The sequence below is a fragment of the Haemaphysalis longicornis genome, unplaced genomic scaffold, assembly GCF_048455015.1.
Source record: "Haemaphysalis longicornis isolate Haplotype H1 unplaced genomic scaffold, Haemaphysalis longicornis Haplotype H1 scaffold_5, whole genome shotgun sequence".
NCBI lineage: Eukaryota > Metazoa > Arthropoda > Arachnida > Ixodida > Ixodidae > Haemaphysalis > Haemaphysalis longicornis.
Genome location: NW_027526385.1, coordinates 1,575,363 through 1,589,080, shown reverse-complemented (window position 1 = coordinate 1,589,080; position 13,718 = coordinate 1,575,363). Strand labels below are relative to the sequence as shown.

Below are 13,718 nucleotides of genomic sequence, written 5' to 3'. Positions count from 1 at the left end.
AAACAAAAAAATTACGTTCTTCTAATGTTTTGGTGCTACTTGGGCTGTACCGTGGTGTACGCTATGTTGGCCAGACTTGACTGAGTCCCTCATGCAAAGGAAGTTAATTCAGGACACCCAGACAATAGGGTCAGAGAAGAGGCTGTACAGACGGTAATAGGAAGGGTGTACGCTTGGCCGGCCATCATGTCTAATACACGTATACATGCACTCCAGCATATGAAAACCTATGGGTTCTGCACAGGCTCAATAAGCAACGTCAAAGAGAATCTTAAGATGCGCCTGGAACGTGAAAGCATCTACGGATTGTTTGTGTAAACAGGTATAAGCAGCGAGCATGCTGCAAATGTAATTGATAGGCAAACATCAAGGCTGTCATGGGGCGAATTTAACAAAAAGAAATGGTGAAAAAGATCCCAATTTCAAACTACATTGATGTTATATGTGCATGCACTATAAACACAGTCATCAGTATGTTAACTGTACGTAAACACTCAAGTGATATGATCAAACGGAACTAGAGGCCCCACTACAATCGCCCAGTTATGTTTCTTTGCAGTGGAATAGGTCGGTATCTGTTAGTCGCACAAACAAGATTTTCGGATGGCATGGAGAAATAGCTGGAAAGTGGCTATGGAGCTCCAGCTGCTTTACACATTTTCTGTAATACCAGTTATTTGTTTGAAGTTTGCAATAAAATTGATGTCATTTGTTAGTCTTTTTAATGAACGAAACTTTTCGTGGCCACAAAACAGCGGTCGATAAACAAGATCACTTTCTTTGGTGGTTTGTAACGATTCACTAGAATTTCACATGGCCAACCCAAGGAATCCATGGCTCGTACACTGCAGGGTAGTGCTAGTCTCCAAAAACATTTGACAGGACGACTGGAAACTAGCGCGGCCCACACGCTCCATAGGTGGAAACCAGTAGCCCACCCACAGTGCCATAAAACAGCTAATGAATGGAGTGAGTCTCTGCTAAATATTAAGCAGGTTCAAAGGGTAGGTTCGCATTGATAGATTTTATGCCATTGTTCACTGTGTGTAGATTAAATATCTAACGGGCACAATAGTCATTTTTGTTATTTCGGACAGTTCTTGAAGGGTTGCCTAAATGTTCTTTAACAAAACAAAAAGTGAAAGCTCTCAGTTAGGGATTTTAAAAACATTGTTTAGCCTCTCCAGCAATTGTCCCAGCCTGAAGGAACTCGGCTGATAGTTGGTGCCAACTGTCGTCCTCGCTTGTTAGCTTCCTGACCAAGCACATGAATGCAGTGACTAAGAAAGATGGTGACCAAAGTGAGAAGAGAAGGTGGATCCCGTACAACAGCCCTTGATCATCTAAACACCAGAAAAAAGCGCCGATCACTCACAGGCCACGACTAGGGCGTTAAAATACCTTTTGACATACATTTACAGGGCATTTACAACCTTTTATAAAAAAAAATCTTATGATTACACACAGTCCCTCCATAGAAGGGGTTTGTTTCAGACAAGGTCGTTGAAATTTGTTATTAGTAACAACATAAACTCATCATTGGTCCCTTTCATTCAACACACTTACGGGCTTCGTTTTAAAAACCCTGCTGTTTCTATTTCACGTATAAATGAACTGCTTATGCAATATTCTCTTATTTACCTATGTTCGAAGTAAACTGTGTTATACCGTAAAATGTGATGTGCCGAGTGCATGCAGGTGTAACATTCTTCAATGGGACATGCAGAACATGAAGCTCAGTGCTGATAAACTTAAATCAGGGATAAAGCTTCCCATGTTGCTTCTTTATTTTTGTAACTATTCTCTCTACCAAATACCTTGGTGGTAACTCAACTAAGCTCACCTTTACCCTTAGGCCTTTATAATTATTTTGCTCTGCAATTATACATTCTCAGCTGGAGCATGCCTGCTGAATTCAGGCCCCAACCACGCTTTGCTATTTCACATTTGCAGCTGTATGAAATGTTGCTCTTTAGGTTTTGCCAATGATTTCCAACAGGCCACTTAACCAGTGTCAAAACCATTTTATACCTTTAATTGCTATTTATAGCAAACAGTATTATATCATTTTTCTGTAAAGGAAAGTTTGACATCCACCTAAATGCAGCCAAACGGCTACAAAGGAAAGCTATACAGCTTTCTCGGAAACTTCGCAGTTGAAGAAAAATTCGTCCTGGTCCATGATTCGAACCCGGGACCACTGCTTCACTTCGAGTTGTTGATCATTTCGCTTTCGCGCTACTAACGACTAGCCTCCTGGTTAGCTCAGTTGGTAGAGCGACTGCTCCAGTTAAGCAGTGGTCCCGGGTTCGAATCCTGGACCAGGACGAATTTTTCTTCAACTGCGAAGTTTCCGAGAAAGCTGTAGCTTTCCTTTGTAGCCGTTTGGCTGCATTTAGGTGGATGTCAAACTTTCCTTTACAGAAACTTACTCCACCTTGGGGATTTCCCCTAAAATCTGGTCGTCTATATCATTTTTCATAACACATTTTGTTGTAACCTCATTCAATGATTTTGTTACCCCGCCAGCCTGGTTCATAAATCTTTGCGTGAACATGCTTGTCTTGCAGCTAATCTGCAGTAACAGACACCACACATTTTGGCTTTCCAGCGTAGCGTTGGTGTCCGCAAAAAGGAATCTTTTTCTTGGCTCGTCTGCAGCGCTTTGTAGAAAAAGATCACTTGCTGGTTTGGCTTTCCCGCAGGACTCTAGTGTAGTGCAAGAGTATCGCTTGCTTATTCCTTTTTTGTTGAGGTTTTAATGCTGTGCATCTTCCAGAAGAACCCTGGCATTTTTTTTAGAAATCGAGCTTCACACCACAAACAGTGCACAGAAAGTAGAGCTATATACTCACGTTTTGCATAGACACGGAAGTTTGGCAGATCACTTGTCATTGACAAGCAAGTGTTTGATTTCTGGCTTAAGGTGCAACACTGGGATAGTTTACCAGTTGGGGGAAAAAAACGCAGCGCTGATAAACAGTACTGAAGTACTAGGAAAGGTGCCGTGATCAACATGGTTTCCATGTGTTGGCAGCTTTTTGGTCCAGTGTTTTTCATGAATATTTGCCAGGGGGCCTTAAAATGGCCTGCTTTTGTGTAACAAAAATGTCAACAGTGAAGCACTTATCAATGCTCACATGCTGCTCATTGATACCAGAGCAAAAGTACGTTCAGCAGTCATTTTATTGTTGAAGCCACCCATGATCCATACACCTTCCAGCTGTACTGCAACTTTCACAAACACCGACAGGCATTCACATCCACGCACGTGGCCTTGGCTCCAGTTCTTGCACAAGGTATTAAGAAGTACTCTCGGTAGTGGGCAATGTCACGCTCGACACCAACCATTACCCCGAAGTTGTACTTGATAAACTATTTTTTAAGCCTGTTGGCTTAAAGGATTGTTTAAGTGCCCGTTTTGTGGAAGAAAAAGAAACGGCTAATGGGCACACAACACACAACCCGTGAATGTGTTTTCTAGCAGCCGGCTTCTGACGAGACTTGCATCATTGTGAACGAAATGTGGGACATTTTATAATGCCCCTTACCACTAAGTAAATTCACTTGAGCAATTTTCCAAAACAGTTTACACAGTGCGGAGTTAAAAAGCAATAGAATGTGAAACGTCCCCTCACAATTGGAAACTCTTCCTGTTCACTACCCCAAAGGCTTGGACAGTAGACGCTTAACACGCTTCACCAGTTGCGAATACAAGCATTAGTGTCAAGTTGAACTCCGCAGAGTGCTTGGAATGGGCATACAGATGTCACAGCCACTTGGAATTTGTGCATAGACTGCAAGCCTCAGAGATAAGCTCTCATCATCATTAGCCCATCCTGCTGAGAGTGAATGGAAGTATTGTGGCTGGTTATGTTCAATTCCAACCAAGGCAAACACAAGAGTAAGGAACGAGCCTATCAAAATACATACTCAAAGCAGATGCAGGAGGAAGTTCTGTTGCCTAACTAGGTTAGAGGAGGCGACAGGTACTGGAGCGAAGGAAAGGGAAATAAAAGCCAAGCAGTAATTTTAAGCTTTGCCTATCATTTCATTAAGACTTCCTAAGTTGAAAGCACAATGGTACTCTAAGCAACAAATCTGAGCATAGATGAACAATAACTGAACTGTCACTTGTTAACCTTATGCACACCGGACTTTTATAGGACTATATAAGTTCCAAACTTGGCTCACACGGCGATCTTATCGGCTGCACTTCTCCCATGCTTGCACAGTTGGAGCTTGAGCCTCCTTGCACAAGAAGCCAGCCAGTCAGCGAATGGTTTCAGTGGTATCTTGAGTAGATATATCTTTGGACGGGCAGTTGGGCTCCACCCACGGAAGTGAAGCTGCGCTCCCTGCACGGATTCTGCAGCGCCACGTGCACAGATCGTTTCTGCGGAATAGTCAGGATACATTTCTCGGCGACAGTACTACTGCCCCGGGGGAAAAATTGCAGAAGCTATATGCGAGGTCGGATTGCGTTCGATGATGCCGTGCGCTACCTGACGACACTCGATTCGTGCACACGCTGACACTACGTCGCTCGCCACGGCGCGAGGCGATGGAAAATACTGATCCCCACGTTTTATAATTGAGCCACCACCCAGAATCAGAACACAAGGCTTGGCATGGAAGAAGCGAGGCACAACAAATGCAGGCGCGTAAAGCCGATAGCACGCGAACTGCAAGACAACGTGAAGCTTACAAAATATTAAACTACAGTTCTAGGAGCATGTAAAAAGCGGGGCGAAGCAGCGTGCAGAAAACAATGCGTTAGGCTTACCAAGACGTGCAACAGCAAGTTCACAAAAAATACCCAATCTAAATAATTACAATATTTAAGCACACCTCCCAACAAGAAAAAAGCGCCGCGAGGCAGCCGCTGTACAGGGAGATAAGGACGTAACGATTCGTCAGGCCTGCCATTCGAACCACGGGCGGAGAACATCGGGACACAAGACGCGAACACCCGGCTGCCGTCGTCGTTAACACAAAAAAGCGGCATGATCAAATGACGTAAATATGACGTTTGTTTTGTGACGTCACAGGAAGTCACGTCACTACTTTAGCTTGACGTCACTTCTTCGTGGCAGCAGCCGTTGCGGGGGGGGGGGGGGCGTGGCTCGTGCCACGCGTGTGGCAGGAGACTTAACCTTGCAGAAAAGCCAGAAAACGTTTCATGCGGTTCACGTTTTAAATGCAGAGCATTTCAGTAACTCACGATGTCACCCGCGTTGTCCCGTCGTAGTCCGCACCGTCGCTGTCCGCACCCCCCTACACTGTATAAAAGAAAATACTATCCGGCGCCAGGTTTCGATCCCTCGATCCTGCGGGCGGAACGCAGTGTACATGGTGCTCTACCCACTGCGCCACAGAACCGACACAGAATGGGACGCTATGAACGCGCCTTATATCGTTGACTCATTCATATTACTGCTGACGAGCGCTCTCTCGTCAGCAGTTGCCACAAGTGCAACAACATTAACGTAACGCAAACTACTTAACGTCGTGCACCCCCGGAAATGCTCTGCATTTGATCGTGCCCCTCGCGAGGGGGATGTTTGACGCTACCTCTTGCAAGACCGAGTGCAACCGCCGAGAACAAGGTCCCACGAGCGGCGCGCGCGCCGTGGACTGGTGGCGCCATCTGTCAGCTGCGACGCGAACTACCATCAAGGCAGTCAGAAAACCGAACGCGCGAAATACAAACTGGGCTTTAACAAAAACTCCCACCTCCCCTCGTGGGAACCCCTGTGTAGATGCGACGCATAGGGGGTCCACGTTGCAGCGTTGGACTGCGGAGGAACGGCGCTGGAACGATGGAGCGGAGCGGCGCAGGCACCGCGTTTTATAGCGCGCATAACGTTGAGGGGACTGCGTAAGCCGGTCCCAGTCGATGACGACGTTGGCGTATTTGTAAAGCGGCGTACGACTGTAGGTGTTTGAGCCAAGCGTGGAGAGAGAGAGAAGAAACTTTATTTAAGAGTCGTTCGTTGCGAACTCGACACTGGACGGAGGTGGTTCCCTGTTCACGGGAATCCATATGCTGCTCTCGCCGCCTGGCCCCTGGTGACCAGTAGTAGCTGATCCTCCAGGGCGGGGCTGGTCAGCAAGATCCTCCATCTCTCGTTAAAGGGTAGAGTGGCCGTGGCCCAGTGGTTAGGGCACCCGTCTCGGCTGCGGGAGGTGGCGGGTTCGAACCCCACCGCCGGATACCCACCGGTTACACAGGGGACAGGCGTTCCCCCGGCCCTCAGTGCCCGGGCTTTCCCAGGGGAGATGACGCTTGGAAGAGACCCTCCAGGCATCGCACGTAGTTGCGTTCAAGCTCTTCTACCACTGGTTTGGCTTCGAACCATGTATTATCCCTTCGTCGATGAGAATCGCGCCTCATGCCAAGCGTGGATGTCGCTTCGCCGGAGAACGGCACACCGTTGCCGTTCGTACGGTGCGCAGCGCGCCCGAAGGAGAGGAAACCGCGGAAGAGAGTACTGCACATGCGCCGGCCCCAGCGCGTCTGCCGCGGCTATGACGCAACGTGCCGCGGCTATGACGCAACACAATCCACTTTAATCCAATCCAAATCCAAGCCAAGCCAATCGAACTTTTCTTTCCTCCATGAATGCCCCTCGCGAGAGAGTGTTCGCTATCGGAGAGGAGAGGGGGTGAGCGGCGGAGAGCGCAGCTGGCGCGGCAAGGAGAATGGGGGAGGGGCGGACAACGCCGACGACGCCGGACGGACAAGGCGAGTGAATCAGATGCTCTGCATCTAAAAGAACGCTGTTTTTAGATTGACCAGGTTTTTAACGTACGTGGTCTGTGGTGGTCTCAAGCTTTCGGACGGTCAACATGGCTGCTTTTTCCTTTTCGTCGCGCGCGAACGTGTTGCGTTCGGTAACTTCGTGGGGGCCTCCAACACTGGTCTCCCCTATTCTAAAACTGTGTGGGCAGGCCCCGAAGTAATTTTCCCTGACTGGTACTACTTGACTGAAAAATTCCGACAATTTCCCGACTTTTCCCAGTGGATCAAAATTCCCCGGCTTTTCCCTGTTTTCCCGGTCGCTAGACACCTTGTTACAACCTGTATTAAGACAAGCCCTCTCAAATATACGAAAGCAAATTACCTGAACTTCTTTTTTTGAACAGTGGGTTGGCTTTTCATTTAAAATTTTTTCAGGGTAATATGGCAGCAACTCCAAGACGGTGATAGTGGTTCAATTCAAAGAACTGGCTTCCAGTAGGAAATATTAGGTGGTAACATTATGCACACTAAAAAGCAACTACACCCACCTTTAATAGATGGGGAGATACGGTAGTTAAACCTTGTCATAGCGAGATGGGCTATTACAAAATAAAGGATATAATGAGCAAATCTTAATTCCTCTTGGAGGCCCCCATAGATACCAATGCATTTAAAACCTGGTTTTAACAAGCTATAATTTGCCCATTATGGGATATAACAAACAAATTTCATTAGGAAATAAAATTTTGTTTCACGACAGTGCCAACACACATTTCAGGTGGTGTGCAATGCCACAACTGTACTCAGCAGTTCAAAACTCCCGCCGTGCGTCCTCAAGCAATGCACTCAAAGCTGGACGGCGTGCCCTTGTGCCCGCTGCGCCAGCGAAGCTTCCCACCATAGAGTTTCTTTGTGCAAGAAAATCTATGGCTCCCACCTCCTTTTGCTGCACATGGCATGCAGCCAGTGCACGCGCTATGCGCGGCGGCTGCCCACGTCGCGCCTCGTTGACTTGTCACTTGCTAACATGTGCCGCGGAAACCGCATTGTTGAAGTTGGGTGTGTGTTTTGAGGTGCTTCAGTCTTATCTTTTATCGTGCTGCACGTGATTCGGGCAACACGACTGTGCCAGGCAGGAAGCAAAAGCGATAGAGAGAGAGCGGCTATAACACTAGACCAGGGGCCCAATTCGAGAGGCTGTCGTTTTGAAACGATGGGGTAGCGCCATGCAAATGCACGTGTTTTGGGGGCTGGGGCCGCCGCTTTGAGCTGTTTCGGGACGTGAGAATCCCTGCAGAAAAGCACTGTGGCAAGGGCGCAAAGCGACATGCGAAACGGCAAGGGGCAGTGGGTGTCGCTTCACGCCCTTGCCACAGTGCTTTTCTGCAGGGATTCTCACGTCCCGAAACAGCTCAAAGCGGCGGCCCCAGCCCCCAAAACACATTTGCATGGCGCTACCCCGTCGTTTCAAAACGACAGCCTCTCGTTTTAGAGAATTGGGCCCATGAAGGCGGCTATAATAAAAGCTTTCACACCAGGCAAGAAGCTGAGTGAGCCATAGTTTGCATCAGGAAGACGCATCGATGTCCAATTACGAACTTCTTTGAAATACGAGTTATGTATTTAGATCTGCAATAAAATAGGTGCATGAATTTCCTTTTTATCTCCGGAATGTGGTAATTTTGTTGTGTACCGCCACGCGGCAAGATGAAATTTCGTCCATTATTTGTTTAGGGTAAGTGCAGTGCCTAATATTTACAGTAAATGACCGCTATGGCTATAACAAAATATTATAACGAGCAGATCATGGCACCCCTTCAATTTCATTATAATGAGGTTTAGCTGCATTTTCACCACCACAAAAGGCACAAATACAAAGCAAACTTGCGCAGATATTTCAGACCTGCATCATTCAAAAGCAAGCCCACAGTTTCAGTTGGAATTAGTCATTTATGAATGTCATTTATAAGGAGGAGAAAAAGAGTACCATGACACACTCAAGGCAGAGTCTCTCTTTGGAAAAGGCCACCCATTTTGGGCCAGAGCACCAGGCAAAGTTAGGGGTCATAAACAAAACAACCTAAGCCAGAATGACTCACCCAACTGACAGAACAGTGCATTTTAATTTATTTATTTACTTATAATTGTCACCGGCCTTGGAGGCCAATAGACTGAGATGTTTTCCAGCCACAGAGTTGACAGAATGTTCGACAACATTTTACCTTAGCACTGGCCTGCATTGCAACAGAAACAAGCACACACAAAATTCCTCAGCTTTTTAAACTCAAGAACAAAATGTAAAAATATAATTTTCTCCAGTGCGCTCAATAATGTACACAGTATTACCTTAACATGCAATGCTCCACAGAAAAAAAAAAAAAATCGAAGGAAACAGTTTTATTCAGCACTTGATATGGGCAAGAAAAATTACCTAAGCACTTCTGTATAAAATCTATATTAAAACTCTGAAGAAAGAAAACTCATCTGACAAGGATTTTTTCCAAGCTGCTGGTGTCATAACGAAGTTCCTCGTGCATGACATGTAGCCATTCTATTGTAATGTTACAAAGCCGCAGCTTCACAACAGACTTAGCCCCCCAACTACAGCGCAGTGAAAAAGGATCCTGTGCTAAGACTTGTATGACCGCAATCATGACAGCCAAAAACATGTCTCTGAGCTTTGTTCAGTGACCCCTGCACCCCCAAGTCTTTTCGTCCCTCTCTGAGAAAGGAGGAGCTCTTAAGGGAGACCCAAGCCAGATGTTTTCTGCTGCACAGACCCTTCTATACACTCGGCAAATAACTCCTCCCCGTTCATCCCCTTCAAACAATTCAGCACGCACTCACGCACATTCACCATTCCAGATCTTGCCACAGGCTTACAGCACCTTCCCAAGGGCCCATTCACCCACCCTCTAGACACACTATCACCACACTCCCTCGAAACTGGCACACCACAAACATGGCCCCGCACATCTGCAAAGCCCACCGCCACTACACACACCACTTCAGTGTTAGTTCCAAGTTTCCAGCACACAAACAGGCTAAAATGACGACAGATGTCACACGCGCAGCAAGGAGTAACAAAGGGACTCTTCTTCTGGTCATACAACACTGCCTTGGCTCGAAACCTCATCAGATAGAAAGGCAGGTAGTGCATGGCCCAAGTGGTAAGTCTTTTTCAAATTAGGAACAGGTAGTCGCAGTATAGACAAGATTTATGCTAGCACATTCAAGCCAAAAGAAAACAAAAGTGGATCCACTTCACGCACACACACACACACACACAGCCAAAGCCCTCACAAAAGCAACACTGTATGGACAGAAACAGATGCTCAGTTCACCTCCCACACCTAGCTTGGCTAGACTGTGCCATTACGGCCCTGAAAATTAAAACATCTCGTAGCTGGTGTTGGGGGCGGGGTCTGCCGTAACACGATAAAAAGTGCTGGACTCGGAAAGCGTAACTAGTGAGAGCCGCAAGTTCACCTCACCCTCTTCCCCCCTCTCAAGGGAGCATCCTCTTAAATTTACCAAACGTTGTCATCAAGCAAACCTTTATGCGCGATGCAACATGGACTATTTGCTAAACTGCGGCGCTTGAGAGGCAAGAATGGCTGCATGTACATTCAAGACTGGGCAAGGTACACTCGCACTGCTGAATGCGCCCCTCGATGACTGCTTCCTGGCACAACAGGTGCCGTAAAAGCTGATTTAGTGCCAGATAAGCTTTGCTGTGCACAAATGCTGCCTTCTCATGGTCTTTCATAGCCTTTTACAGTCATCTGCTGTGCTGGGCAAAGGCAAGGCCATCTGCATTACAAACAGTCTCTGCCGTCCAAAGGCTTCTGTGTTTCTCGCAAGCTGCAGTGGCAACTCGGTGACACAGACATCACCAGGCACCTTCACAATTCAGGCCACCAATATAGTTCAGAGGTGGTGTAGTTCTTTTGCAACACCAGGTGCAGCCCCTTACACAGCGGGCCATTGAGAAAACGGTCACAAGCACGCCGTAACAAGCTCTCAACACCGTCCAGGGTGTGTGCAAAGCTAGGGTCACCGGCTCTTCCAGCCTAAAAAAAATTTATCCGCAGTAGTTGCAACTTCGACGAGAGGGAGAAACCTCCCCCAAACGCAATTCCTGCCTTCGCTTGCTAGTTCCTATGCCAGAAAGGAGGGCACATAAGACTGCAATGCTGGCAGCGCCCAACACGGACCCTTTCCACTGCCGCTCTCTCTCCCCAGCGCGCAACACGAGCGTCCAGGACTAAAACGGGGGAGAAAGAATGATTGCACGAATAGGGCTAGTTGAAATGCACCACTCCCCTGCTTCTCTTGTCCCTGCAGTCAACTCTCCAGTGTAACACTAGGATGGCAGCCCACAGCAGTGCACCCAACAGTTTGCAGGCAAATGTCATTAGGATGCGCACTTGTCCACTCTCCTGAAAAAAGTGTCACCCCAGAGGGGGCGAGAATCTGAACGAACTGCGACGCAAATGGACAAATGAACACACCGGACTTAAAAGTAGTTTTTCCGATCTCACTTTTCCATGTGCTTGCCCTCCTACGGGAATCTTCCTCTCCCACTGCCTATTTCGCGCCCGATGACTGAGTTTAATTCAATTTCAGCCCCTACGGTTCCTTCGGCCCCTATATGTACAATAAATCAGAGGTAACCTAATCCTCACAAGAGGGGGTCGAGAAGGCGCATCCCGGGTCTGCTCCTCGACTTGCCATGCAACTCGGGGAAGTGGGGAAGAAATGCACAAGAATGCTGCCAAGCACAGGGTTGAGGGGGAGGAGGGAGACGCCCGTGTCTTCGCGGAGGGTCTCCGTAGCAGAACTCTTCAGAGGAAGGGGTTCTGCTGGGCGACGGCCGCGGTGGGCATGAAGCCGCAGCGCGGAGGGGGAGGGCCCTGGGGCGTCAGGGTGGCCGCCGCCACGGGCGAGACGGGCGGGAAGGCGCTGTTCTGCAGCCGCAGCTCGTTGATGGTGGGCGGCTTGGTCGCCTGGAAGGGGTTGCTGGCGGCGGCACCAGCGGGGCTCGTCATGAGTCCGGGGGGCGAGGGCGCAGTGAGCGGTGATGCAAACGGGTTTGGGGCCGGAGACACGCTCGCAGCTCCTCCCACCAGGGGGCCTGGGGGTTCCCGCAAAAAAAGCAAGAGGGAAAAAAAAAAAAAAGTTATCAAGCATATCAGAAACTCTCCCTGGTCAAAATAATAAAACCAGACCTGTTCAACATAAGCGGTCATGCCCTAAGAACTCGGATTAGCAAGCTGAAAAATACGCAACCACCCCTGAAAGCTAATTCTTAATAGACGCACTGCAATGTGTGGCTGAGGCTCCACTGGAAATCAGTGCCAGTGGCCAGTTTCAAGCAACCATGCTCTCTTTCCATTGCCGTGGTCTGGTACTCCGCCCAGGTGGCAAGGTTCGGTGACCCATTATTTTCTTAAAGGGACACTGAAGTGATATGTAAACATTGCGGGATTACTAGCGCAAATTGTAGTCCGGAGTCCCCAGGCCATGTTTCGACCACTCTAGGCGCGTTTACGCGATTTTATTTAGTAGAAAAACTAATTCGAAAATGCTGTCCTCCTCTCTTTACGCTCGCCCATTTTCTGTGGCGTTTTCGTGTGACGTCAGGAGGGGATGAGCTGGCAATTGGCTGCGCCACGGCTGCGCTACTGCACGGCTCCCCGGCCAACAGAGTCAGTCGGCCCAGCGTTTCGTCCGCCGGCCGCCGGCGGGTCGTTGCAATCAAGGAGGTTAAAAAAAATTGCTTGGTCGCAATTCGTTCACTTAGTTGAAACGAAGCCAGGACACGTTTGTGAATGGAAGAATGTGCCTTTCTTTACTTGGTTTATTTGTATACTGTATCTAGCTCCAAGTCAAGGTCGCTTCACACAAGCACTGCACAAGCGCACATGCGACGCTTCGCTGACTGGTACGCCAGTAGGAAAATATAAGGCCTCTTGAAGGCGGGAGAAGAGTCAGCAAAGTCAATATAGGTACTAACGAAATAAAATCAACTCATATTTTTACCGTACAGCGTAAAACTAGGGCGCGGGAAGCACTTTTTTGCGCTGGGCGAACAAGCACAGCGGTCAGCAGCACGACTACGCATCTGCGAACGCTTTTCCGTCTACGAAATGCAATTGCTAGACGTGAGCTACTGTGGAAACTCGGGCGACGCTTACTGCACGATCGCAGTACAACAAATAGTCACCTAAGCTGCTTGAAATGCCAAAACTAAATAAACGTGTAAACCGGTTGTACAATATATACCCTATATTAGCAAAGCCTCCGCGTCCCGCTCCGTGGCTCGGTGGTCTGGGGCGCGAGGTATGTCACCGCAAATGTTTTGCAAGTCACGAGTTCGAATCCCCGCGGGTACGTGCTTTTTTTTTTTTTTTGTAAGTTAACTTTTTTGTTTTCCGCCGATGTTTTCTATATTGAGTTCACCTTTTTTTGGGCCGCAACGTTCATGGCTACACGAACTAGTTCACAAAACGCGCGCAGGCTGGCACTGGCGCGCTAGCGAGTTCTCGTTGGCGTGCTGTTGCCATAAGCACCGACTGCTTGCAGGCAGTGGGCACAGGCCAGAATGAACAGACCCCTGGCCTGGTGCGAACACGCTTTTTACGATACAGGCATGAGGGAGGCAAGCTCCAAATATGGGGGAAAAGCGCATGACATTTGGGCGTCTGCGGGTACGCGGAGGGCGTTCATGCACTGCGTAGGTCTCGGCTAGTGAATGCTACGACTACAAGCCGTCCTGGGAGGCTTATCTTGTGCATTTTACAGCCGACAACATGGCAGAAGCGCGGTACGATGATTACTGAGATATTGAGAATGCCCATCCAACAACGCCATTGGTTATGTTTTACAGAACCGAAACCGAAACTTGTGTGATTGCTAACCTTGGGCATCGTCCAATCACGGCGCCCCTCCTCCCAACGTCACAGCCTTA

At 48.3% G+C, this 13,718-nt stretch overlaps 1 protein-coding gene and 1 non-coding gene across 5 annotated transcripts in view; one reads left to right on the top strand and one right to left on the bottom strand.

The window, feature by feature from the left end:
- The first annotated feature begins 2,254 nt into the window (after positions 1-2,254).
- On the top strand, positions 2,255-2,328 carry Trnat-agu (transfer RNA threonine (anticodon AGU)). Its single transcript has one exon. It is a non-coding gene; the product is annotated as a tRNA-Thr (tRNA).
- A 6,532-nt stretch (positions 2,329-8,860) lies between these two features.
- The window catches only part of LOC144137774 (epsin-2-like), a 48,486-nt gene continuing 43,628 nt past the window's right edge, over positions 8,861-13,718 (bottom strand). For all 4 annotated transcript variants that reach the window (XM_077669744.1, XM_077669747.1, XM_077669746.1 and 1 more), the window contains one exon: positions 8,861-11,882. In XM_077669744.1, the coding sequence (XP_077525870.1) occupies positions 11,593-11,882 (290 nt within the window). In that variant the 3' untranslated portion in view covers positions 8,861-11,592. The remainder of the gene's footprint in view (positions 11,883-13,718) is intronic.